The sequence below is a fragment of the Mauremys mutica genome, chromosome 3 (genome assembly GCF_020497125.1).
Source record: "Mauremys mutica isolate MM-2020 ecotype Southern chromosome 3, ASM2049712v1, whole genome shotgun sequence".
In the NCBI taxonomy this organism is placed as follows: Eukaryota; Metazoa; Chordata; order Testudines; family Geoemydidae; genus Mauremys; species Mauremys mutica.
The window spans coordinates 178,096,743-178,122,443 of record NC_059074.1 but is presented as its reverse complement, the minus strand read 5'-3'; the positions used below and the strand labels follow the sequence as shown (position 1 = coordinate 178,122,443).

Genomic DNA, 25,701 nt, shown 5'->3' with positions numbered 1-25,701 from the left:
TTCTTGGTGACAAGTGGTAATCCTGTCAGCTTTTATACTGCTTGGCTCAGTAAAATAGACTTACTTTTCCTTTGATTCTTAAATCATAAATTATTATGAACAGAGTAGTAGATACTCTTATATGGAAGTTGCCTAATCTCAGTATACAAACGTTTCTGACCTGTTTTTCAAGGGCTCTAGTGTCTTTGTAAGTTGTAGCAGAACTTCAAGATTTTGCAGAAGGATAGTCCTCGTGTCAGAGACTTGCCTTTCATTGCCCACATGGAAATCCATTCAGATCTGGTTGAATTATAAAATGTCAAATTTGCCATTTCCAGTCTGTATTATGCCCAGCAGAGGTTGCTGGAGGCTCTCTGCTAAAACTTTTCAAGATACTACATATACTGGGCATGCTCCCCAGTGTCTCTTTTTAGCATGGCACATATGTATCTCCAGATGGGAATCAGACAAAATAGATCCTCCTCCTTGTCCCACTTGCCCTATCAAAATACACGTTGGGCTAGGGGCATTTGCACCAGACTAGGATCAATGAGGCCTTACACTCATGTTTTCTAACTGCTGTTGGTAATTCAGTTCCTTTCACAATATTTGTTACTGAGCAAGGCCTCATACCATCCTGAGAAGCAGCAGAAGCTGGAAATAGAATATGGCAGACAAAAGTCTTATTTCATTAGCCACGCTGCCTCTTTTTAAGAACCTCCCAAATCTATGTGTCTGATGATACTGTAGGTAAAATGAGGCTACTCATACATATGTAATCGTTGTTTATGTATGTTGTGCATTCCCTAATAGGTGGTCGACAAATGATTACAGCCTACTCCTGCTGCCCATTACTGGAGTTACTCTTTTCACTGTAGTGAGTGCTGACTATGCTGCAGTGCTGGAGGTCCAGAGTTCAAACCCTGATGATGATGCATTATGGGTGGATGAGTTACAGTTGCACATAGTAGAATTTGCTTACCTCACACAGTTAAGTGACCCTATTATATTTTGGTATTACAATAGTACTTACTGCCCTCCACTGCGATTGGGTTCCTGTTGTGATGGGCACTCTACAAAAACATAGTAAGAGAGATTCCCTATCCAGAAGAGTTTACAATCAAAATAAGACAGACAGAGGAAGTAACTTGCCTAAGATCTTATAGCAGATAAGTGACAAAATCCAGATCTTCTGAGTCCTGCACCCTATCCCCTGGACCACACTAACATTGCTACAGTTTTGTGGGGTTTTGGAGTGTTTTCACTTTTATGTATGTGTCAAATGTGAGACGTGACAGATGATACTGGTGTTGAGTTTAGTGATGGAAGACAAACCAAAAGAAGTTGTAGATAGGTAAGGGTGTGTGTGTGGGAGAGAGAGAGAGACAGATGGCAGTTGCTTGGTATAAAGAAAAAGGAAAGATGTGTTAGGCAAGGACAATGAGTTAACAAAAGGCACAGTCATGAATGGGAGAAAAAAGACTGTTCAGAAACTTGTTCATTATTGATGTTCAAAATTTTCTCAGGATGTTCTGGCATTTAAAACTAAACTGAAGAACATGTGTTTGTTGCAGCTCAACAGAAATGACTGTTGCTCTCAACCCCTGTGTGGCAGGGCGATGTCTCGCTGGCGCAGCATCTCCTGCTGATTGTCTCAGGAATTAGCTCTCCAGCATCCAGAGTGCCCTCTGCACGCCGGTGTTGCGCCTGCCGCTGGCCCGTGTTCCTCCTGGACCTCAGTGCCCCTCTACGACAGGGTTCTGTCCCTGGCAGTAACCCACAATCTGGGTCTCCCTACCCTGGGGAACCCCCCACCCTCTATTCCCATCTTGCTTCAGAGGCTACTGCCAGTCACTATCTAGCCCCCGCTCCCTGGGGCAGACTGCAGTCTATAAACCACTCATCGTTGGCAAGGGGGTTTGGACCAGCTGCCTCTGCCTATTCCTGGGCTACACTTCTGCAACCATAGTATCCGCTTGTGGGCCCTTAACTTGGCCTGCAGCCTGGGGCTTTGCTAGGCTGGAGCTCCCGAGCTCCCTCTGCCCTTCCCCAGCACTGCTCCACTTCAGATACCTTCCTCAGCTTCCCAAGCAGCCAGGTCCTTCTCTCTCAGGAGCGAGAGAGAGAATGTCTGTCTTAGCCTCTGGCCCTCAGCCCTCTTATAGGGCCAGCTGTGGCCTGATTGGGGCGTGGCTGCTTACCCCAATCACCCTGGCTTTTCCCCACTGCAGCCCTCCCCCAGAGCTGTTTTATGCCCTCCAGGGCAGCAGCAGGGTAATCACCCCATTACACCCTCGTTTAGGCAAGACCTAAAGGAACAGGTTTTTAAAAAGAAAGATAGTTTCTGTGGCAAAAAACCTGTCACTTCTGTCATATGTTCTTTAATTCAGACACACCCTTGCTTCTCAAACAAGATTACCTTTCCCAAAGAGAAGCAGGTGATAACTCTCAAATTGGAAGAGAAGGAAACTGGACAAAGTGACTCCGAAAAGTCACTTGCTAGTTTATTGCAGAGTACTACCTTCTGTAGATGTATTTCATAGGAAACAATCAGGTGGGTGGCAAGCTTCTGATTTTCCAGCTGCGTGTGACAGTATGCCACAAAATATTGCTAGTCCATCACATATTTTGGATAGGCAATTTCCATTCCAATGTTTTAACTCATACTTGCTATTGTGAAATAGTTAAAAGAAAACTACCTATTTTGCTCATTCCAGAAATATGAAGTTCTTAAAGATTAAGCCAAATTATTTGTCATAGTTATTACTTAATTTATTCCACTTTCAAAGGCTTTCCTGACACACACAGTCAACATCTACATTTTGATATCTGTTCCTTTATGCAAGACAGTGTCATGCCAGTGGAGCTGAAATTTTGTGTGGAAACTGCTATAATATACTTAACAACAAATGATATGATGCAGCTCTGATGGTATCATATGAGCTTCCGAGGTAAAGCTTATTACAGTAACTGTAGTTTGTTTTAGTTGGGAGGCATTACAAAAGTCTAATCGCAGTATATGGTTGTACATACTTTATTTGCTGTAGCACCAAATCACTATAGGCAAAGTTGAAGACATAGAGCTTGCCTACACACAAAAGTTGTACTGCATAGAAGGAGAATAAGCTATACCAATGTAAGTCACCTTTATGTTGTTAAAAAGAGATTTTACTGGTATAATTTAAGTAAAAAAAATCACATACACACACACACAACCAAAATAGCTATGGGTGAAAAACTGTGTGTAGGCCTGGTCATAGCTTCAAACTTAATCCTACAGAAGCACAGACATTTCAAATTTAGGTTTTATGTGCATTTCATTGTTAGTAGTATTTTTTAATGGCAGGAGTATCACAACCCAAAAAGTAGGTACTTCTATAAATCATGGACTGTTGTGGATTTTAGTAGATTGTGATTGTGTGCTTTGGGAAATATTTTGCATGGCTTTATGACACTGTAGCGTAGAACAAACATTGTTTCATTGGAAAGATTTGTGTAAACATTTGTGTAAGAAAGTGTACTCTGGGTTGGGTGCATTATAGTGTAATGTTACTTATTAGGTAATTTGTAAAAAAGTATACTGTATATATGCAGTAGTAGTTCTATCTGGTACTTATATTTTTAATTACTTTATTTAAATTAGGAGTATGTAGTGTAAGTAAATTATATATATACTAAAATATTACATAGCCATATTGGATTTTGTATTTAACTCACAGATGTATACAAGGTACTTTGCCCTTTAGTTGTTTTTTAAACCTCTGTATCTTGACCTTATTTTCCTTTGATTAATTATCCAAATCACTAGTTGATGTTATGGAATAACAAGGTTACATTTCTTGTTTTATCTTGGACCTTTTTGAGGTACAAAGATAAAAAACACTTTTTATTTGGTAAGCTGATAGTTGTGGAGGTGTGTTCACTTCCTATAATTTAAAACCTTTATACTTTTCCTAAACTTTAAAAAAATAGCATATAGGCTCAGCCTATATCAATTTTTAGCCTAAAGCAATTGATTAACATTTTTATATGTCCTTGAATTATGATATTTTTAAAATGGAACATTGGCAAACCCTAATGTGTTGTAAATGTATTTTTTAATTCTTTTGAAATAGTTCTGTGAAGAAATTGGCTGAGGAACTTTTTAGGTTGCTTTTTTAACTCATATTTTTTAAAAATGGTTTTCATACAATATGTATGATAAGAAATTGAAACGTATAAACCTAGATTTCAAAAAAGGCCTGCAGCCTCTACCATCAGGAAATGAAAACTTCAAATGCTGCAATGTCTTTAAAAACATGGGTGTGGTTTTCCTTAAAGTTATGGAAATCTGGAATTCAGCAGTGGCCGTTATCGTTAGGAGGGCTGCCTGGAAGCACAGAAGTCCATTTCAGTTGTTCCCAGGCCAGCTTTCAGGGGCATTTTGCATGTGTGTTGTGTCTTCTTTTTCTCCTTCATTGCCTCATTCTTGTAATAAGGATGATTGATGGTGAAAGCTTTCTTTTGCAAATTTCATTACATGTAGCCAATTTGGAATGCAGTTTCTGACATTTTCTTTTATATGAATAGTTTCAAAACTATTGTTTTGTTAAAGTTAAATCTACTTTTTGCAAAGTAAAAGAAGATGGAAAAATAATGTTGCATTTCCCAATAAACCATTTAAAAGTTGCATCTTTAGGGATTTATGTGTGATTAACTAATATGACTGCATTATGCACAGTAACTATGGTCTTTGTCCTCGTGATTTAATGTCAAGTTGATTTTTTGGGGTTGCAAAATAAATTAACAAAACCAGACAGGAATTGTCCACACCCATATTAGAAATCTGTTTGACAGACAAACTTTGCACTTATTTTCACATAAACTGATGTAAATTTGGAGTATCTCCACTGAAGTCAGTAGAAATACTCTAAAATTTACACACTGGCGTAACTGCAAGCATAATTTGCCCCCTGATTATCATCTATCCTATCAGCTGCTAGTGGTCCTGGGAATGCAGTTGGGAGAGGGAATGCACTATGTCACCTAATGTCATCGTGCCTCAGTGGGTCACAGTTGAGAATACCAGGTTCAGGACAAACTGCTGAGAAATAGGGCAGACTCACCTCCAAACTGGTGGTTATTCTAACATCAGATATACCAAGCCAGTAACAAAAGTAAACTTCTGTCTCAATACATGGTTAACAAGAAATTAAAAATGCAGTTATTTCAGCCTTTGTTTCATCACTCAGACACTGGACTATATGATGAGTGGTTATTGAAAACCAATTTCATCACTTATAGGGTCCTCTAATCCCAAGAGATCAACCACATAGCCAGGTCAGTATATAACTCAGATCTTACCCAATAATCACGCTGTTGTCCATTCTTTAGTATCTCAGTTCACGTCTACACTTGCAAAGTTACAGTGTCGCTCAGAGAGCGCAGAAGGGAAACTGCTGTTGTGTGTTCACACTGACAGCTGCCTGCACAATAGCATGTTCACACTTCCGGCACTATTCAGAGTGGTGTACTCTGGGCAGCTGTCCCACAGAGCACCTCTTTCTCTTTTGCCGCCAAGACTTGTGAGAAGGCGGAGGGGGTCGCAGGGCATTCTGGGTCCAGTCCCAATGCCCCATGATACATTGCTTTGCATCCCAGCAATCCCTGTACTTCCATCTGCATTTGGCGCCATCTTTCAACAGTTTGCGTACTGTGCGCCCTGCCTCTTTCGGGCTGCAGGAATGGATCCCAAACTATTAACCAGTATGCTGCTCGTTCTGATCAACACGTCACGAGTGGCAGTGGAGTTATTCCTTAAATTACAAAGGCAAGAACAGTGCAACATTGATCTTGCCATGCATAGTAGCTACGACACGAAATTGCTTGTGGCATTCATGGAGGTGGAACTACAGTGGAATGCCGCTTTTGGGCTCAGGAAACAAGCACTGAGTAGTGGGGTCACATCGTGATGTACGTCTGGGATGACAAGCAGTGGCTGCAGAACTTTTGCATGAGGAAAGCCACATTCATGGGACTGTGTGATGAGCTTGCCCCAGCCCTGCAAGGACACAAGAATGAGAGCTGCCCTGTCACTGGAGAAGTGCATGGCAATAGCACTATAGAAGCTGGCTACTCCAGACTGCAACCGATCGGTCGCTAACCAGTTCGGAGTGGGAAAATTGATCTTTGGAGTCGTGTTGATGGAAGTATGCAGGGCCATTAATCTCATCCTGCTCTGAAAGACCGTGACTCTGGGCAACGTGCTTGACATTGTGAATGGCTTTGCACAAATGGGCTTCCCTAACTGTGGAGGGGCGATAGATGGCACACACATTCCAATTCTGGCACCAGGCCACCTAGCCACCGAGTATATTAATTGCAAAGAGTATTTCTCAGTGGTTCTTCAGGCACTTGTGGATCATCATGGGCGTTTTATAGACATTAACGCAGGCTGGTCCAGAAAGGTGCGTGGTGCACACATCTTTCGGAACACTGGCCTGTTCAGGAAGCTGCAAGTAGGGACTTTCTTCCCAGACCAGAAGATCACCATAGGGGAAGTCGAAATGCCCATTGTGATCCTGGGAGACCCCGCCTACCCCTTAATGCCATGGCTCCTGAAGCTATATCCGGGACAACTTGACAGCAGCAAGTAGAGGTTCAACAACAGGCAGAGCAAGTGCAGAATGACTGTGGAGTGTGCATTTGGCCGTTTAAAAGTCCACTGGCGCTGCCTCTATGGGAAGCTGGAGCTTGCCGATGACAATATTCCTATGCTTTTAGCTGCGTGCCGTATGCTCCATAATATTTGTGACGGGAAGGATGAAAGCTTCACTCAGGGCTGGACTGCAGAGGCTCAGCATCTGGAGGCTGACTTTGAACAGCCAGAGATTAGGGCTATTAGAGAGGCACAGCGCAGGGCCATAAGGATCAGGCAGCAATTTGAAGCTGAAAGACACTAATATTTGTTACTATGCTTGGGATTGCAGTGCTAGGAGGTGATTGGTGCACATGATGCAAGAGGGTCCTTAACATTATTGTATGTTGCTTTGCAGTGCTCTTTTTGGTTTCACTTAATAGAATAAAGATTGCTTCCAAACAAAAACAATTCTTTTATTAAAAGACAACAACCGGAGGAGAGAGTCAAACGAAAAAATTCATCAGCAGGGAGGGGGAGGGGACATGGGGGGAAAGGAAGTTCTCAAGAGGAGATCAGCTACAGATTTGTGTATGTCCAGGGATCATACCCAACCTCCTCCTTTGGAGTATAATGTAGCGGGTGCTGTACTTCAGCAGGGCCAAACTGCAGATGGATGGGTGTTGAGTGCAGTGGGAAGTGGGAGTCCCCAGTGCTGAACTCTGAGGAGGGAGGAGTGGAATGCTGCGAGTAGAGAGTGGAGCCAGCAGTTTGATAACAGTGCGTTGGCGGTGTGTGTGGGGCGCGTGGGAAAGAGTTTTGCGACAGCAGCTGAAGGGGAGGGTGGGCACAGAGCTGCTCAGTTTGAAGAGCTAGTATTGCCTGAAGCGTGTCCACTTGGCGCTCCATAACTGTTAGGAGCTGCTCCGTGGCTTCATTCTGGCATGCTGCGTTCTCCTTTTGGTCCTTCTTCTAGCTCTCCCACCACTCCTTCAATTCCTGTTTCTCAGCGGCCGTTTCTCAGCCTTCAATTCCTGTTTGTTAGCAGAAAGTCCTCCTTAGTTCTTCTTGGATGCTTTCTAATTCTGCGCAGCTGTTCTGCCGCCAGTAAGGGAGGCTGGCTTCCCAAGGTCATCTCTGTGAAGTTTAAATGCAACATTTTACAGAAGCAGTATTGTTTGCCACACAGACAACAATGATTCAGTGCTTTAAAACACAGCCAGTACTCACATGCCTGTCACTAACTGGTTGACCCCAGGCAAGCACACATGAGCCACAAGATCCCCAAAATGGTGAGTAGCCACAGGGGCAGGGTAAATCACTCTTCCCGGACCCTGCTGCATACTTGGCACGTAGTTCTTGGGGAGAGCTAGCACTGCAGGGTGGGCCTGGTAATTTCTGTCCCCACACTGCCCACAGGAGGTGATCATTATGGAAGGTATCTCGCTGCTGAGGGTGAGCAGGGAATCAAGGGGGAGGGTCTTCTCCAAGCCTACGGCTTCCACCCTAGCGCCTATGCAGCTAGCCTGTGTGCAGCAATGGTGTCCCCCCTCCCCCTGTCACCGCAAAGTGGCATGGGAAAGTTACCGTTAATGGGGCAAGAAACAAAGCAGCTCTGCCGAGGAACCTGCAGCAGCAGATTGCCCAGTATCTCCATGAGAGTTTCCTGGAGATCTCTGAGGGAGATTCCTGTGAAGTGAGGGAATCTATCAACAGCTTGTTCCGCTGCTCAGTCTAGACATGCAGTGGGAGACAAGGCTGCTTCCTGCAACCTACTTCCTGCAACCCTCCTGCCCCCAGCCACACCCATGCCACCCTAGAACTTGAACCTAGTATTATGCAGCCTCACTGGGCCTCTGTTCGAACCCTTAGTGACATGTTCTCTGACACACCTATCAATGAAGGTAGCATTCTTAATGGCAATCACATCAGCCTGTCGTGGTTGAGCTAGGGGCCCTCATGGCACACCCACCCTATACCAACTTTTTCAAGGACAAGGTCACCTAAAACCTCATCCAAAATTCCGACCTAAAATATCTATTCTTTCCACATAAATCAGCCAATCCATCTCCCGTCATTCTTCCCCAAACCACACAAGAGTACACAAGATTCAGTACTACGCATTCTTGACGTCAGGTGCGCTAGCATTTTACCTCTCTGAGGCTTTTCCTTTCCACTGCAGAACATTCTAAAGGCTCCGCTATCTTCACACAAAGACTATCAAAATGGATCTCCGGGTGCATTCACCTCTGCTATCAACAAAAGAACCTAAAACCCCCATTGGAGATCAGAACTCACTCTACCCGATCCCTTTCAACTTCAGGTTTCAGAGTAGCAGCTGTGTTAGTCGCTATCCGCAAAAAGAACAGGACTACTTGTGGCACCTTAGAGACTAACACATTTATTTGAGCATAAGCTTTCGTGGGCTACAGCTCCACTTCATCGGATGCATGTAGTGGAAAATACAGTAGGAAGATATATATATACACAGGGAACATGAAACAATGGGTGTTACCATGCACACTATAAGGAGAGTGATGAGTTAAGATGAGCTATTAGCAGCAGGAGAGAAAAAGAACTGTTTGTAGTGGTAATGAAAATGGCCCATTTCCAGCAATTGACAAGGAGATGTAAGGAACTGGGGAGGAGGGGGCGGGGGGATAAGCATGGGGAAATAGTTTTACTTTGTGTAATGGCCCATCCACTCCCAAACTTTATTCAAGCCTAGTTTGATGGTGTCCAATTTGCAAATTAAATTGAATTAAATTGAATTAATTTGCAAATTGGACACCATCAAACTAGGCTTGAATAAAGACTGGGAGTGGATGGGCCATTACACAAAGTAAAACTATTTCCCCATGCTTATCTCCCTCCCCTCCTCTACCCCAGTTCCTTACATCTCCGTGTCAATTGCTGGAAATGGGCCATTTTCATTACCATCACCTGAAGTGGAGCACCCACAGGGACATCACTTGAAGAAGAAGAGGTTACTCACCCTGTGCAGTTAACTGAGTTTCTTAGGGTATGGCTACACTTATGGTTTGCAGCGCTGGTCATCCAGCTGTGTAGGAGCAGCGCTGGTGTGTGGCCACACTCACAGCTACCAGCGCTGGTGTGTGGCCACATTTGCAGCATTAGCAGCGCTGCTGGGAGTGATGCATTATGGGCAGCTCTCCCGGCATTCAAGTGGCCGCAACATGCTTTTCAAAAGAGGGGGGTGGAGTGGGGTCTAGTGTGACAGGGAGCGGGGGGAGAGAGAGAGTGGATTTTTGGAGCCAACACTGTAGTGTTTAGCTTCCTGACTTGAAAAATCAGAACATGTTTCCAACCCCTAAGGGTTTGGCTACACTTACACTTCAAAGCGCTTTGAAGCGCTAAGTGTAGTCAAAGCACCAGCGCTGGGAGACAGCTCTCCCAGCGCTGTCCGTACTCCACCTCCCTGTGGGGAATAACGGACAGCGCTGGGAGCCGCGCTCCCAGCGCTGGGGCTTTGACCACACTGGCGCTTTGCAGCGCCGCGCTTTGCAGCGCCGCAATTTGCAGCGCTGGAGAGGGTGTGTTTTCACATCCTGCTGCAGCGCTGCAAATTTGTAAGTGTAGCCAAGCCCTTAGTCTTAACTCTTAATTGCAAACAGCCTGCAGCCAACACGACTCCCCGCTGTTTCATTCCTTCCTTGCCTGCAATCTCATTTGATTGTTTACAGCCAGGTACAGATCATCACAGCAAACAGGAGCTCTGTTTGTTTTTTAGATAAGCGGCAACGGCAACGGAGCTCCGATCGGAGCTCGTTCACAACAAAACAAAGAGGCTGCATAACAAAACAAAGAGAGTAATTTATAAAAGCATTCTGGGATACACCTTATACCCTGGAGGCCAATCACAGCGCTGGTGTGTGGCCACACTTGATGACCAGCGCTGCAGCACCAGCGCTGGAATCCTTATTCCCCATGCTGAGTGAGGTGTACGGCCAGCGCTGCAGCCAGGGAGTTGCAGCGCTGGAAGTGCCCTGCAGGTGTGGCCACTTACTAATTGCAGCGCTGGTGGAGGCTTTCCAGCGCTGCAAATCGCCAGTGTAGCCATACCCTTAGAGATATGTGCTCCTCCGGGTGCTCCACTATCCACCCTCCTCCTCTCTACTTGGAGTTCAATTTTCAGACTCTCCAGTAGAGAAGGAACTGAGGGCGGGGGGTCAGGTTGTGCACGCTGGATGAGGCCCCAGTGGTGCCACGAGACAGGGAGAGCATATGCATGACCCAAACGGACACTGCTGCTAAAATTCTCAGATCAAAGGTGTAGGGGTGCACCATCAACTGAAGTGGAGCACCCAGGGGAACACACATCTTGAAGAACCTCAGTTACTGCTCAGGGTGAGGAACCTTCTCTTCTGCAGTGGTTAGTGCATGTGGTAGATCAAACCTAAACACAATATTTCTATAGTAAGGACACTAAATAATGGAAATAGGAGTTATTCCAGCAACAGATTGTTCATGAAACTTAAATAATTTAGTAATTTTTCAGTTCTATATTTAGTATTTTCAGAGTGCTGTATGTTTACGTGGCACTTCCTCAAAATTCATAAAAAGAGAAGGTCTTTGTGCTCAGGAATTATAATATACCTCAAAGAGAATACATGGGTTAATATAATAGCAAGAAGGCACAAGACAGGCATTTTAAAGCAATCTGCCTAATCGGTGGTATTATGGTCCACATTTACGTACTTCATATATTGAAAAAATGTATAGTCTCATTATAAACCTTTTCATAATTCTTATTTCTGTTACCTCAGCCCAACATTTTAAAACATAGGTGCTTAAAGTTATGTTTTGGCCCTTAAATAAGTGGCCTGATTTTTTCAGAGGTGCAGCACCTGTAGCTTCCATTCCATAAGATTTTTCAGACTTAAAATTGGTGAAATATTTGCTTTACTATTTCTTGTTTGTTTGACTGGTTTTGCTGCTACTGTGTTTTCTCCCAACTTCTTATTGTTTCTGTCTCTTATATTTTGCAACTCTGAGGGTTTGTGCCTCAGTCTTTCAGGGGTATAATTAAAGGTTTCAAAAGAGCGCCACTGAGCCACCAGTAGGACTGCTGAGCATACTTCATTACAAGTGACCTTGTAAGGTGAGGTAAACTGATGGGGCTGGATCCCAGAGGCTTGTGGGCCAACTAGAACACTGAGCTCAACATATGCCCTGTGGCTTTGATCAGCTAGCTGGGAGAAACATTGGGTAGATTCTGTGTCAGTGACTGGCCCTCACAGCTGCCCTGCTTTCACTTTCTTCTAAGAGCAGTGGTTAAGTGCATTTGAACAGCCATCTTTGTTCTTGGTTGGCTGTCAGAGTAACTGAAAGTTCTAAAAATATGTATGGTGTACCAAATTTGTGCTCACTTACAGATTACACTTAAACAACCACCTCTGTATGCCTAGGTCATGCCATCTTCCTACAGTCTCCATTGCACACTCTTTTCTCCCTCCTCTGTATTAATTATTGCTTAGCTAATTGTAGAAATAGATGATTGCTCACATGATGAGCACTCAGTTCTCGGCACTGTGCGAATGTCTTCCTGTACAAATGCTGGCAAACACTTTCTCCATGCTTCTTTCAGCAGTGTTCAACAGCGTTCAGGATTGAGTCTTTGCTGCCTAATATAAATAATTGTCAGTTTTGTGGATCACAGTATTTCAAAGAGCATAAACTGTCTTGCTACATTTTATTAGAAAAGTTTTGTTTAGGGCATTCTCTGTCTCCTCCCTGTTAAACAGTCTTTACAGCACTGCATTTCCCCTTTTCCTTGGCAAAAGGAGGCAGACCAGATCTTAGCTCTGAGCCTGGGTTTAGCCCCACCCTCCCCAGGAAGGCCTCTTCAGAATTCTCTGCCTCAAATTCTGTGCAGATGGAAGATTCTGCATGTCCCTTTTTTAATGGAGCCTTTCACAGGATTCTGACAAAATTTTAAACTACATTTTTTTCTAATGTTCTTCATTGGCTTTAAAGTTTTTTTCTTCTAATTCCTGTTACTTTCAGAAACTTTTCTTTTGGATTTCTGAAGAAGGTATATGGTGCAGTACCCTCTTTCCCCCTCTGTCTCTGCAGAAATGGAAGGCAGAGAGCCTGAAGTGGAAAGGCAAGAAATGTGTCCTCTTCCTCCCCATCAGCTGTTCCTGGCTGTCATATAAACAAAGTTTACATCAGGATGGCTGAGCAGGCTGCAGAGATGCTCCCCTCAGCAAGGCCAGGTTGAGAAATACTAGGGTGACCAGACAGCAAATGTAAAAAATCGGAACAGGGGGTGGGGGATAATAGGAGCCTATATAAGAAAAAGACCCAAAAATCAGTACTGTTCCTATAAAATTGGGACATCTGGTCACCCTAAGAAATACTGGCATGGCTCCTCCGCCATTTTATCCCCACAAGGCTTTTGACCCAAAATATTGAATCTGCATTTCTTGCCTATTATACAAATGTCATACATTTGTTTTCTGATTTAATCACTTTTTGCTTTAAACATTATGTTAATCTTTAGCCAAATGTTTATCCTTCAATATTGACCCTTATTGATCCAGAGGAGTTAACTCTTTAAATCATAGAATCATAGAATAGAATCTCAGGGTTGGAAGGGACTCAGGAGGTCATCTAGTCCAACCCCCTGCTCAAAGCAGGACCAAACCCAACTAAATCATCCCAGCCAGGGCTTTGTCAAGCCTGACCTTAAAAACCTCTAAGGAAGGAGATTCCACCACCTCTCTAGGTAACCCATTCCAGTTCTTCACCACCCTACTAGTGAAAAAGTTTTTCCTAATGTCCAACCTAAACCTCCTCCTCTGCAACTTGAGACCATTACTCCTTGTTCTGTCATCTTCTACCACTGAGAACAGTCTAGATCCATCCTCTTTGGAACCCCCTTTCAGGTAGTTGAAAGCAGCTATCAAATCCCCCCATATTCTTCTCTTCTGCAGGCTAAACAATCTCAGTTCCCTCAGCCTCTCCTCATAAGTCATGTGCTCCAGCCCCCTAATCATTTTTGTTGCCCTCCGCTGGACTCTCTCCAATTTATCCACATCCTTCTTGTAGTGTGGGGCCCAAAACTGGACACAGTACTCCAAATGAGGCCTCACCAGTGCTGAATAGAGGGGAATGATCACATCCCTCGATCTGCTGGAAATGCCCCTACTTATACAACCCAAAATGCCATTAGCCTTCTTGGCAACAAGGGCACACTGTTGACTCATATTCAGCTTTTCGTCCACCGTAACCCCTAGGTCCTTTTCTGCAGAACTGCTGCCCAGCCATTCGGTCCCTAGTCTTATAAAATAAGTGTCTTTTATAACTGCTATAATTTTTTTAATTAGATATAGTTTAAGGCCATGATCCAAAGCTCATGGAGATCAAAGAAAATATTCCCATTGACTTCAGTGGGCTTTGGATCATGCCCAAAATCTTTAATTCCACCATACAGTAATACAGGAGGAGGAATATAATTACTTACACAGTCACTTTTATAGATAATGACCTTCTGTGTACTTCATTCAGCCTAATATAAGTAGACTTATTTTTTCCTTGTTTTATTTTGTTATACTGTTCATTATTTTCCCATAGAGACTCAAGTGTATTACAATGAATAGATTGTACCATCAGTATGAGTCCTAGTAGAATGAGTTTTTTGTGATTCCCCTCTGAATATGAAATCTAATATTTTTGGAACTCTGTTCTCCAATATACTATCTTCCATTTAATTTGTATGTCCATCTAGGACAGGAAGTGAAGGAAATTGCTGTTGACTGATGAAACTTTATTAAATTTTACAAGGAGCTCTGGTTTCTGATTTCCCCAGGAGAATGAGATAGGAGTGCTCTGCAAGCCTTGTGCTCAGTCCTTGTGGGGATGGAGCATCTTGCAGTTCTCTTTAGCTTTCTCTGGTGAAATTTAGGTTGTGCCTCCCAACCTGGAAAAAATTATTAGTTTTTTTAGAACTGTAGAGGCCCCCAGAGGATCTAGTCATAAGAATAAATCTCTCTTTATGCACGTCCTCCCTCAGTCTTAGTTACAGTTGATTGTAGTTCAGCAGAGATGTATACATCTAAGAAAAACATTAAAATGCAAACATCAGTAAGTAGAAAGGTATGACAGTATATGGCACAAGGAGGAGGTTTGGGAGTTGTCATAAGTGTTAGAATCTTTATTCCAGTCTGGTGCTGCAAATGAAGTAGACAGAATGCTGAGTAACATTGCTTTGGAAAATGGAGTACAATAAATTAAAGAAAGTGTAATTGCTGTTGTGCAAGACTGATCAGAAACACAATTCTTTGGTAAAAAGGTTAGATTTCTACCAAATCCATTTAAATTATGTAATATTTTTATATAAATTATAATCCATCTCTTATAAATCCTAATCTCTGAAACAATCTGTTTTTGGGGTGCTAGTTCACTTCCTTTAAGTGCTCTGCTCTCTTTGAAGCATATGAGCAGAGTAGGTAAGAGAACCAGCGGCATAAGCAATGTTCCTAACCCATAGTGCAGAGGATGAAATTGTGATAACAGAGAGAAAGGAAAATGAAGGGAAGGCACCTCAGAGAAATCTGTTTATGTGGGTGAAGACTAAGCAGAAAAGAAAGGGAGAATAGTAGGAACACAGTGTGTTGAGGAAATGATTGATGGACAGACAGCAAAAGGCAGAAAGAAATGAGGAGACTGAATAAGAAGACAGGCAGGAGGAAAATGTGGCACAAGAAAAAGAAGATAGAGAAAGCAAGATGAAATGAGCGAAAAGAGAAGAGAATGGGATGAGAGCTCAGACAAGAGACCAAGTGGAAGAGGATAAACAGAGGAAAGAAAGCAAAAAGGGCCCGAGGTGAGGGAGTTCAACCAAAAAGGGGCCGAGGTGAGGCAGCGCTTTAACATGGCTTGTGTGGTCATGGCGCAGCTCTCCCAGCACTCTAAAAAAACAGAACAGGAAAGTTCATATAAAGAAACAAACTTTGAGACCAATGTGACAAATGGTTGCTCCTGCACAATGGCACTTCTCATGGGTGTAACTGCTTCCAGGATCAGGCCATTTAATAGAACTAGGTTAAAATAATTAACTGGTTTTTCAGGTCCCCATTACTACAAATACTTGTGCATGTGCTTAATTTTAAGCATGTGAGAAGACCCAGGGTATTCAGTTGGACTATTCATTTGCTTAAAGTTTAATGTGTGTGTAAATCTTAGCAGGATTAGGGCTTTAGGGCTAAATTCTTCCCTTTTTTACACCCTGTGGGTGAAATCATGCCCTTATTGAAATCAATGGTGAAATTCCCAGGATTTTGCCCTGCATATCTTCGCTGAAATCTGTGGGATTAGCAGGGTGTGAATGAGGGCAGGATTTTACCGTTCATGCATTATTGTAGTCTGATCATCCGTGTTTATTTTCTGAGAATTAAGTTTTAAAAAATTCTCAGAAGAAAAAGATTAAGTAATTTCTATATTGCAGGGTAGTCTTTAAAAATGTATGTATTTTTAAAATATATTTTAATTTAAGTGGAAAACCTTATGACCCATTTCCAGATGGTAATATACCAAAACGTTATATCATTGGGTTAAATATTTGTGCAAAGTATCCTTGAAAATAAATATTTTTATTGATGCCTATTATTAGATAACAGCATTTTGTATTATATAAAAGGCATCTTTGTTTAACACTAGCATTTATTGTAGCTACAGGTGCATTGGCAGTTTTATAGGAGTCTTGTACATAAGACCCTGCTAATAGTATATTGTTCTTTTATTTAATAACGCCTACTTTTTAAACTCTAGGTGGAGCTGTTTGTTTTGTAGATATTTGTACTTTTCAACTGTTCATGCCTCATTTGAAATCCTGTAAGGCTATTTTTAGACTATTCTGTAGAATACCTTCCATTAGTTAGGGGCTTTTTCCTCCACAATATTTTATAATCCTGTTTCCCCATGTTATTACATGTCCACATGGACAGCATACCATTACCCTTAGTCACAAAAAGCTTCATTTCACAGAGTTTTCACCTGTCATTGAGCCTGTGAATCAAGAATAGTAAGGTCACTTTCAAAGCCAAGTTAGACCTATAGCAATGAATAACTGAGACACAATGTTACACAGTTTTAAAACAGATTGAAGGATTTCCTACCAGTCCAAAATATGTTATTTTAAAAAATGAGATAAAAACATCTATTGTTCCCTTTGCATAAGAGAGAACTGTATAAACACAATATGTTTCCTTACAGTATCTTGTGATCCTTCTCCTTTATTCATAAAATGAAGCTAAAGTCTTTATAGACATTGTAGTTGTTGCCATAGCAACTTACAGCGACAGAATAGTTCTTTTTCTTAGTGGATTTTTTCAGGTTTGAATGATAACATTATTCATTTGCAATTATTAATTTACAAAAAAGAGTAAAGATAAGCGTATGTGGATGGCTAAACTTAGAATTTATTAAAAATTATGATGCCTTGTTAAAGTAGGTTAAAGGAATTGACATACTCTTAAGAAATAATACCTGATGTAAATTTTTAAATAGCAACTACCATTAGTAAATAACAATAGTATTTAAATATTTTTCCTTCCTGTGGAGAGGGGAGAGTGTTGTATTAAGTATAATATTCCCTGTCCTGGAACGATGGATTTTTTAATAGATAAAAATGGTGTAAACTGAATTCACAATTATTTTTAATATTTGAAGTTTTCAGTAAAAATACTAATGAGTATTAAGAAGAGAGAAAATCGGATATACACATAGTACAAACAACACAAGAGCTACTTAGGTAAAAATTCAGTGTGTGCCCTTATCAAGAGTATCTAGATTTTTTTACCTTACAATAACAAAAATGGGGAAGGAGGGTTCAGGGGAAGATAAGTATGTTTGTTCCCATTCTGTCTGTATTTAGCTAGATATGAGTTAGTCAACTTAGATGTCAGGTGTTTGGAGTTCAGGGAAGTATTGGAATGTTGACAGTATTCCATAGATGCATTCCATAGATGCCAGGTAACAAAGTGCTATTTATCATTTTGTCATTTAGAGTAAATCCTTTCTTCCAAAAAATAACAGACTTTTGATATCTTGAAAACCATACCTTGAAAAGTAGGCATGTTTTTACTGTATTAACATTTTGAATACATTCCCAAACAATAGCCAGAGTAGTCTGAAATAGATCTGAGTGTTGGTTAGTTTTTATTAAGTGCCATATTTAAGTCATGAATGAGTTCCATCACCGTGTGCAAAATATTGACTAAATGATTGAAATCTCCAAATTTATGTAATATTAATTTTCCTAAGTAAGGCAACATCTCTGGTATTAATTCAGACTCCTATTCCTCATTTGTTTTAGTTGGAGGTGTGAAATAAAGTGAATGGAAATTCCAGTCTATATTTTGAGGACATTTAGGGCACGGCTACACTTGCAGATGTAGAGCGCTTTGAGTTAAACTAGCCTTTGGAGAGCGCAGTAGGGAAAGTGCTGCAGTCTGTCCACACTGACAGCTGCAAGCGCACTGGCGTGGCCACATTTGTGGCACTTGCAGTGGCATTGGGAGCGGTGCATTTTGGGCAGCTATCCTACAGAGCACCTCTTCCCATTCTGGCTCTGTGGCTTGTGGGAAGGGGGCAAGGAGTGTGGGGCATTCTGGGTCCTGTTCTAATGCCCTGTGATGCATTGGTTTGCATCCCAGCACTCCCTGTGCTTCCGTCCACATTTGGCGCCATCTTTCAATGTTTTTTGTACTGTGCGTTCTGTCTTCCCTTTTGGTCTGTGGGAATGGAACCCGAACTGCTGAGGAATAGGCTGACGGATCTCGCCAGCACGTCATGTTTGGCAGTCGAGTTACTCCTTAAGATCCAAACTGACAGTGAGGACTCCAACAACGATATCAACTCGAGTAACGCATACGACACGAGATTGCTTGTGGCATTCACAGACATGCCCACCACCATGGAAAGCTGCTTTTGGGCTCAGGAAACAAGCACTAAGTGGTGGGATCACAGAGCTGCAAAACTTTCGGATGAAAAAAGCCACTTTCATGGGACTGTGTGATGAGTTCGCCCCCACCCTGCGGCACAAGGACATGAGATTGAGAGATGCCCTGATGGTGGAGAAGCGGGTGGCTGTTGCAATCTGGAAGCTGGCAACTCCAGAGAGCTACCGATCAGTCGCTAACCAGTTTGGAGTGGGAAAGTCAACTGTTAGAATCATGTTGGTGCAAGTTTGCAGGGCCGTTAATCTCATCCTGCTCAGAAGAATCGTGACTTTGGGTAACATGCATGACATTGTGGCTGGCTTTGCACAAATGGGTTTCCCTAACTGCAGAGGGGAGATAGATGGGATGCATATTCCAATTCTGGAACTAGCCCACCTACCCTCCGAGTACATTAATTGGAAAGGTATTTATGGTTCTCCAGGTGCTTGTGGATCACCGTGGACATTTCATTGACATTAACGCAGGCTGGCCCGGAAAGGTGCATGACGCATGCATCTTTCAGAACACTGGCCTGTTCAGAAAGCTGCAAGCTGAGACTTTTTTCCCAGACCAGAAGATCACCGTAGGGGAAGTCAAAATGCCCATTGTGATCCTTGGAGACCCCGCTTACCCTTTAATGCCATGGCTTATGAAACCTTACACAGGGAGCCTTGACAGCAGCAGGGAGCAGTTCAAGAACAGGCTGAGCTGGTGCAGAATGACTGTGGAGTGTGCTTTTGGCTGTTTAAAGGGCCGCTGACGCTCTCTGTATGGGAAGCTGCACCTGGCCAATGACAGCATCCCCACGGTTATATCCGGGTGCTGTAACCTCCATAACATTTGTGAAGTGAAGGGTGAAAGATTCACTCAGGCATGGAACTCGGAGTTTCAACACCTGGAGGCTGAATTTGAAAAGCCAGAGAGCAGGGCTATTAGAGGGGCCCAGCACAGGGCTGCAAGGATTAGGGATACCTTGAGGGAACATTTTGAGGCTGAAAGCCACCAGTAATGTTTGGTGCCCTGCACAGGAGTGAAATGTAGTGGTTCCAATGTTAGTAGAAATCTGTGTTTGCTATGCTGACTTGCAGTGCCTGTTGCTTTCCTCGGCTAAGGTATCTTTTACTTTATGCAATAATAAGGAATGTTTTCAAAGCCAAAAAATCCATTTATTGAAAAGAAACACAACTGCTTGGGAAACAGAAAGGGCAAGGGGGTGGTGTGGGGAACGGTACAATCACAGAGTTGTGTATCATACTCAGCCTTCCTGTCTGGAGTGCTGTGCAATGCGTGCTGCACTTCAGGATGGCTATACTGCATGGTGATGGGGGTTGAGTGCAGTCATAGTTTTATTTTATACACATCAGTTAAGTTTGCTATAGGCCTGAAAGCAGAAATGGGACTTTAAGAGGAATTTGTGTGGACAGAGGAGGTACTGAGATGAGTATAGGAAGGTTACATAGGGGAGAACATGAAAGAAGACTCTGGCTTTGGCTACACTTGCATTTCAAAGCGCTGCCGCGGCAGCGCTGCCGCGGCAGCGCTTTGAAGCGCTAAGTGTAATCAAAGCACCAGCGCTGGGAGAAAACTCTCCCAGCGCTGTCCGTACTCCACTTCCCTGTGGGGAATAACGGACAGCGCTGGGAGCCGCGCTCCCAGCGCTGGGGCTTTGACTACACTGGCGCTTTGTAGCGCCGCAATTTGCAGCGCTGCAGAGGGTGTGTTTTCACACCCTGCTGCAGCGCTGCAAATTTGTAAGTGTAGCCAAGCCCTCAGAGGTGATTTTTGAAAAGCTGACAAAAGAGTGAATGAGGGTGGGAATGTAAATAGAATAGAGGGAGAATGAGGGGTGGGGGGCAAAGCAATTTGGGCTTGACTAGGGAGGATAAATAGGGCAATGTGATAATGGATGGGAAACTACTGGATTCAAAGAGGGGAGTGAGTGACACAATCAAAGCAACAGGCAAGGTAGAAGACTTTAGTGGCTATAATTTGTGTGGACCGAAGGGGTGCAAATGTGTGTATCTTGGAGGTAAGAAAGGAGGATATTTCAGTAGTCAAGATGTGAAATAGAAAGGAACAGAGTGATAGATTTGGTTCTGAAGTTGGAAAGAAAAGGGTGGATTTTGAAGATGTTGAGGAAGAGAATCAGGGTCTGGAAATAGCCTGGCTGTGTGAGCAAAGGAGAGGGAAGGAGTAAAAATAATTTCCCAATTGTGAGCTTGAATGACAAGGAAGACAGCAGTGGCATCAACGGAGATGACAGAAAAAGGGGGAGTGGTGGTGATAGATGGAGGAGGAGGAGATGTCACAGAAAGAGACGTTAAAGGAATGGTTGGAGAGACAGGAGAATCGGGAGAGGAGATATCTCATAAGCTCAGTGAGGATAACATGTCAAAAAGGAAAGGATGATCTATAGTGTCAAATGTAGCAAAGAGGATTTGGCAAGGAAAAGATTATATCGTCTTTGTGTAAGTACTTTTAAAGGACATTTTCAAGCAGATTGTGAGAAACAATCTTATAGTTTTGCAAAACTACATGCAATTGTCTTTAAAATAGCCTTAGAGTTTACAGGTGTGTGTATCGTTTATCAAAATTATACTTTAAAAAATTGGAAAAATACACCACAAATGATTTATTGAACACCTGTGCGGTTTACTATACCCTGCTATACCCTGTGAACCTGCAAACAAGTGAGCATCTTTCTCCTATATTTTATACCCAAGTCAGAAAGGGATGGACTGAGATGAAAATAGGAGACAATCAGTAGTTGAGTGCAGAAGCATACAGGCATGAAAGAGAAGTTGCAAGTTATACTTGGTTTTCAGTTAAAATAATTCCCATATTAATGTCTGCTGTTTATCACATGAAGTATCGGGAATGTGTTCATTGCATTTACCTTTGATACTGAAAACTCATCTCGTTTTTACAGATTTTACAGGGTAATGAATATTTCCTGTACACACATTTTCCATAATGTTATGATAGTTTATTTACAAGCTTATAGTGCACTGAACTATTATTTCATATTATGTTTCAACTATATCTGGCTTGATAAGGAGTCACATTCTCAGGGCCGGTGCAAGGAAGTTTCGCACCCTAGGCGAAACTTCCATCTTGCGCCCCTCCCGCTAACCCCGCCCCCCGTGGCAGCTAACCGAGGCCCTCACCCGGGGAGCCCCCCCTGCAGCAGCTACCCCCTCTCTGTAGCTAACCCCGCCTGGGGAGACCCCCCCCTGCAGCAGCTAACCCCGCCTGGGGAGACCCCCCGCCCCACGTCAGCTAACCCTGCCTGGAGAGCCCGCCCCAGCTCACCTCGGCTCCGCCTCCTCCTCTGAGCACGCTGGCGTCACTCTAATTCTCCTCCCCTCCCAGGCTTGCGGCGCCGATTGGAGGAGACTTAGAGTGGGGGCTGTGTGCTCAGTGGAGGAGGCAGAGTGGAGGTGATCTGGGGCGGGGAGCGGTTCCCCTGTGCCTGCTCCCCCCCCCGTTACTGCGGGCGGCCCTCCCCACGCCTCTCCCCTCCCGCCCCAGCTCACCTCCACTCCACCTCCTCGCCTGAGCGGGCTTTTAGGTGCCCCCAACCACTAGGTGTCCTAGGCGGCCGCCTAGTTTGCCTAAATGGTTGCACCGGCCCTGCACATTCTATACTAGCATACAACAGATCTTGTTCCAGAATAACTTGGAAATACCCATTATATGGGCTGAAGGAAGTGATGTTTTGGAAGGAAAAGGAAGGTGGAAGTTGAATGCATAGTCTTTAACCTTTCTTCATTTTGGCCCACACACCCCTTTCACGCAGGAAATTAGGGGGCCCCCACATGAGTGCTGGAATCTAGTTAGCAGTGGGGGGTCCACAGGCACCAGAACTGTGGCCATGCTCCTCCTCTTCCCCCTAGGGCCCTGCCCTCTGGCCAGGCCAAAAGCCAGAGCTAGGCAGTGGTAATAGCTGCCCAGGGAGACTATGGGCTGCCGGTGGGACCTATGAGTGGAGGCTCTGGTTCGGCCTCCTGTACTCTCCCTGGGGCCTGCAGAAACGCTCTGCAGGGAGAGGAGGCCCTGGGAGGAATTGGGGAGCCCCGGGAAGGTCACAGGCCGCAAAAAGCCAAGAAGGAAGGGCTCCTCCAGCATAGCTCCCGCTGTTTACTGGCTCGTCCTCAGTGGCTGCTGCACTCCACCTGGGCTCGCTCAGTGCCTAGTTCCGGCTCCCGCTACCAGGCTGCCCTGCTGGGTCTCACTGTTGCCAGGCTGCCCCCGCTGCTGGCTGAGCTTTGTCCCCAAGGGACCATGTGAGGCACTGTTCCTCCTGTCACCTTTGGCTTGAGACTTGCAGTTGGGGGGGGGGGGGCAGTGCCCTCCAACTCCCAAACTGCACCCATACCGCTGCTGTTCTGTCCAAGGCTACTATGCCCATGTTAAAAAGTGAGTAGGCATGATCCTCCCTGCCCCCCCTCCCGGTTCTGGCCCCCCTGGTCTCCGAGGGTGTCGAGGGCCCAAATGTTCTTTGTGCCCAGGGCACCAATAAATCTTAATCCGCCTCTGCTGTCACACCCCACGTAAGGACCAGCATTTTCCAGCTGAGGATCACAAAGCATTTTACAACAAACAGTCTAAATCTGGGTTCTGTTCCAAGCTCTACAAGACTTTGGTTCTGTGGTCTTGGGCAAGTCATATAGCCTTTGTGCTTCAGTTTCCTCAGTTAAAATGGAGGTAATGCTTACCTTATAGGGATGTTGCAAGAGTTAATTAATTTTGTAAAGTGGTCCTCAGCTGAAAATGCTGTAGAATTGTGAACTATTATTTTTTAGTAGTAGTTACCAGCTGAACAAATAACATTTAGACCACCCCATTTCTATTTCAGAAGTAAAAGCAATTTGTACTGTAAGGCGGAATCAGACTGTCTCGTAAACAATAGATAATGCAGCTGTTCATCTGGAAACTGGATTTAGAAAATTTCTTAGCTAACTAGAAGGGGTAAATATTTTTTCTTTAACCCACATTGAACATCTTAAGATACTAATTTCAACAGTTAATAAATCTCTAACCCCCATTAACTAGTTTAAAGTTGAGAACTCCCTTAAATTTTGAGAATGAAGTATTTATATAAAGCTTTTGTTGAACTTTTGAGTGGCAAATTTACAAGGCACAAATGTCAGTCAGGCTCCTAACTTCCACTGAAAGCCATCTGTGCCTTTGAAAAATCTTCTTTACAGTTGATACATTGCTGGGACCCAATGTAATGCTTCTGGGTCATGTTTTCAAAACATTCTGGAACCAGTTTGAAGATGTTAGCACTCATACAGTAGAATGTAGACCAGTTCAAGGCCCTTACTGCTGCTGCTTGCAGGACAAAGATTGTCTCTGAAATATTTTGTGCAACAGATACACTCTTTGCATAAGTAGTAGTGAGCAACAGTTCAGTAGTAAAGGATGGTAAAAATCTTACTTGCTGTTCCATGTTTATGATGATTGTTTGCTTTTTATATTGAATTCAACTTCACCAATAGAAACATGCCAGACATTTTCACTTATTTTTCTTGGTTTCACTTTCTACTTTATTTTCATGCATTAGCACTGTGCTGCAGGTTAATATCTAAATCATGACATAGAAACAAAACATAGGACTGCTTAATTTAGAGAGGAAATGAAAAAACAGGAATATGATAGAGGTATATACAATTATGAATGGTGTTCTCAGGGAAAATAAATCAGGTGTTCTCAGTTTACCCTTTCTCATAATACAGGAATGTGGGAATAGTCAATCGGATTGAAAGGCAACAAAATAAGTGACAGAAGGAAATTTCACACAATTTTTCACACAATGTTTAATTAATCTGTGGAAATAAGGGCCACCAGGTATTTTTGAAGCCAAGAGTTTAACAGGATTCAAAACAAGGATTAGACATTTATATGGATAATAAGAACATCACAGTTACATAAGACAGGATAAAAATGTACAATAATTACAACTATTTATGCTTTAGGTTGTAAGCAAACCACTATCTGTCTGGTGTTAGGAAGAAACGTCTATGGTTGGTCTGTGGTGATTTTCTCTAGTATCTAGACCTGGCCACTGTCCGAGAGAGGATTCTGGACTAGAGGAAACTCTATTCTTAGCTGATATGGCAATTTCTGTGTTTCTAAATCTTAACAATTGTTTTCATTGGAAGAAAGAGCATTTCCTGTATTGTTTAGTTGTGTAAAAAAAATTTTAAATACAAAAGTTAAATTTTGTGTGAAAGATTCTCCTTCTCTCTTTAACGTATTTCTCAATTCTCTTCAGTTTGGGCCGAATCCTGCAAGGTACTGAGCTGAGCCATTGGGAGCTAAGGGTCCTTCACAGAGATGGACCCTTAATACTGAATCTTGTGACATATTACTAGGATTCATTCCTGATTACCATTTACCACCCAGTTAGCATTTCTCAGAGGGAAGTGCTTTCTAAATCCTGGTGCCTTAATCTCTTAATATTAGGACACCATTCTTTTCATATATATTAACTGAAGAAAGCTTTGATTATCTAAATTCTATCCTCAATCAGAGAAATGCAGTTCTTCCAGATGGAAAGCTCCATTTTTATAGGGCTAATAATACTCCTTTCATATCCAACAGAAAGGACTGTTGTTTGCTGGGATTTATAAACAGTAGTAATGTGCAAGAGCAAAAGCTGGATTGCCTTAAGGAGGCACTACTGAAAGGAATGTGATGGATGACAGCACTTTTCGGAACTTGGGGTAAATTGAAAGCTGCTTGGCCTGTGAAGGTTGTCATCAAATTCACTTCCTCTCTGGAAATGAAACTCTTTATGCTGTTTTATCAACCGCCATCCATCCCCACTTCCACCCTCACCCTACTCATACTAGGAATAGAGAGGTTTTTTATCCTGTCATTGAGGGAAGCTCCACCATCCATGCCACTCCTTAATCAGCCAGAGGGATTGCTCCCGAGCAATGCTGTTAAACTTCAGAGATAGCGAAACACATGCTCACTGTTTCCTGTTGTTTGTCCCAGACAGGCGTTCATGTGTTAAGTCTGTTTATTATAAAACCCATTGTCTAAACTAGATATGCTCTGTTTTTTAAAGAAATGTATGCAAATAGGGTTCCAGTGAGCCTGTGCAACAAACTGCATTACAGTTGGCTG

The 25,701-nt window shown here is 43.1% G+C and overlaps 1 protein-coding gene and 1 long non-coding RNA gene across 4 annotated transcripts in view; one reads left to right on the top strand and one right to left on the bottom strand.

The window, feature by feature from the left end:
• Window positions 1-25,701, top strand: part of ACYP2 (acylphosphatase 2) — a 140,079-nt gene that overhangs the window by 14,320 nt on the left and 100,058 nt on the right. Inside the window, exons 4-5 of one of the 3 annotated variants that reach the window (XM_045009887.1) lie at window positions 793-969; window positions 1,554-6,478. The exons of 1 other annotated variant lie outside the window; for it this stretch is intronic. In XM_045009887.1, the coding sequence (XP_044865822.1) occupies window positions 793-969; window positions 1,554-1,644 (268 nt within the window). In that variant the 3' untranslated portion in view covers window positions 1,645-6,478. Of the gene's footprint in view, window positions 1-792; window positions 970-1,553; window positions 6,479-25,701 lie in introns of those variants that run through there. One more of the 3 variants, XM_045009886.1, reaches the window with a different exon arrangement.
• LOC123366429 lies at window positions 7,151-17,506 on the bottom strand. The gene is made up of 3 exons (XR_006578067.1): window positions 17,421-17,506; window positions 12,122-12,240; window positions 7,151-7,732 (listed from the first exon to the last, which is right to left on the bottom strand). It is a non-coding gene; the product is annotated as an uncharacterized LOC123366429 (long non-coding RNA).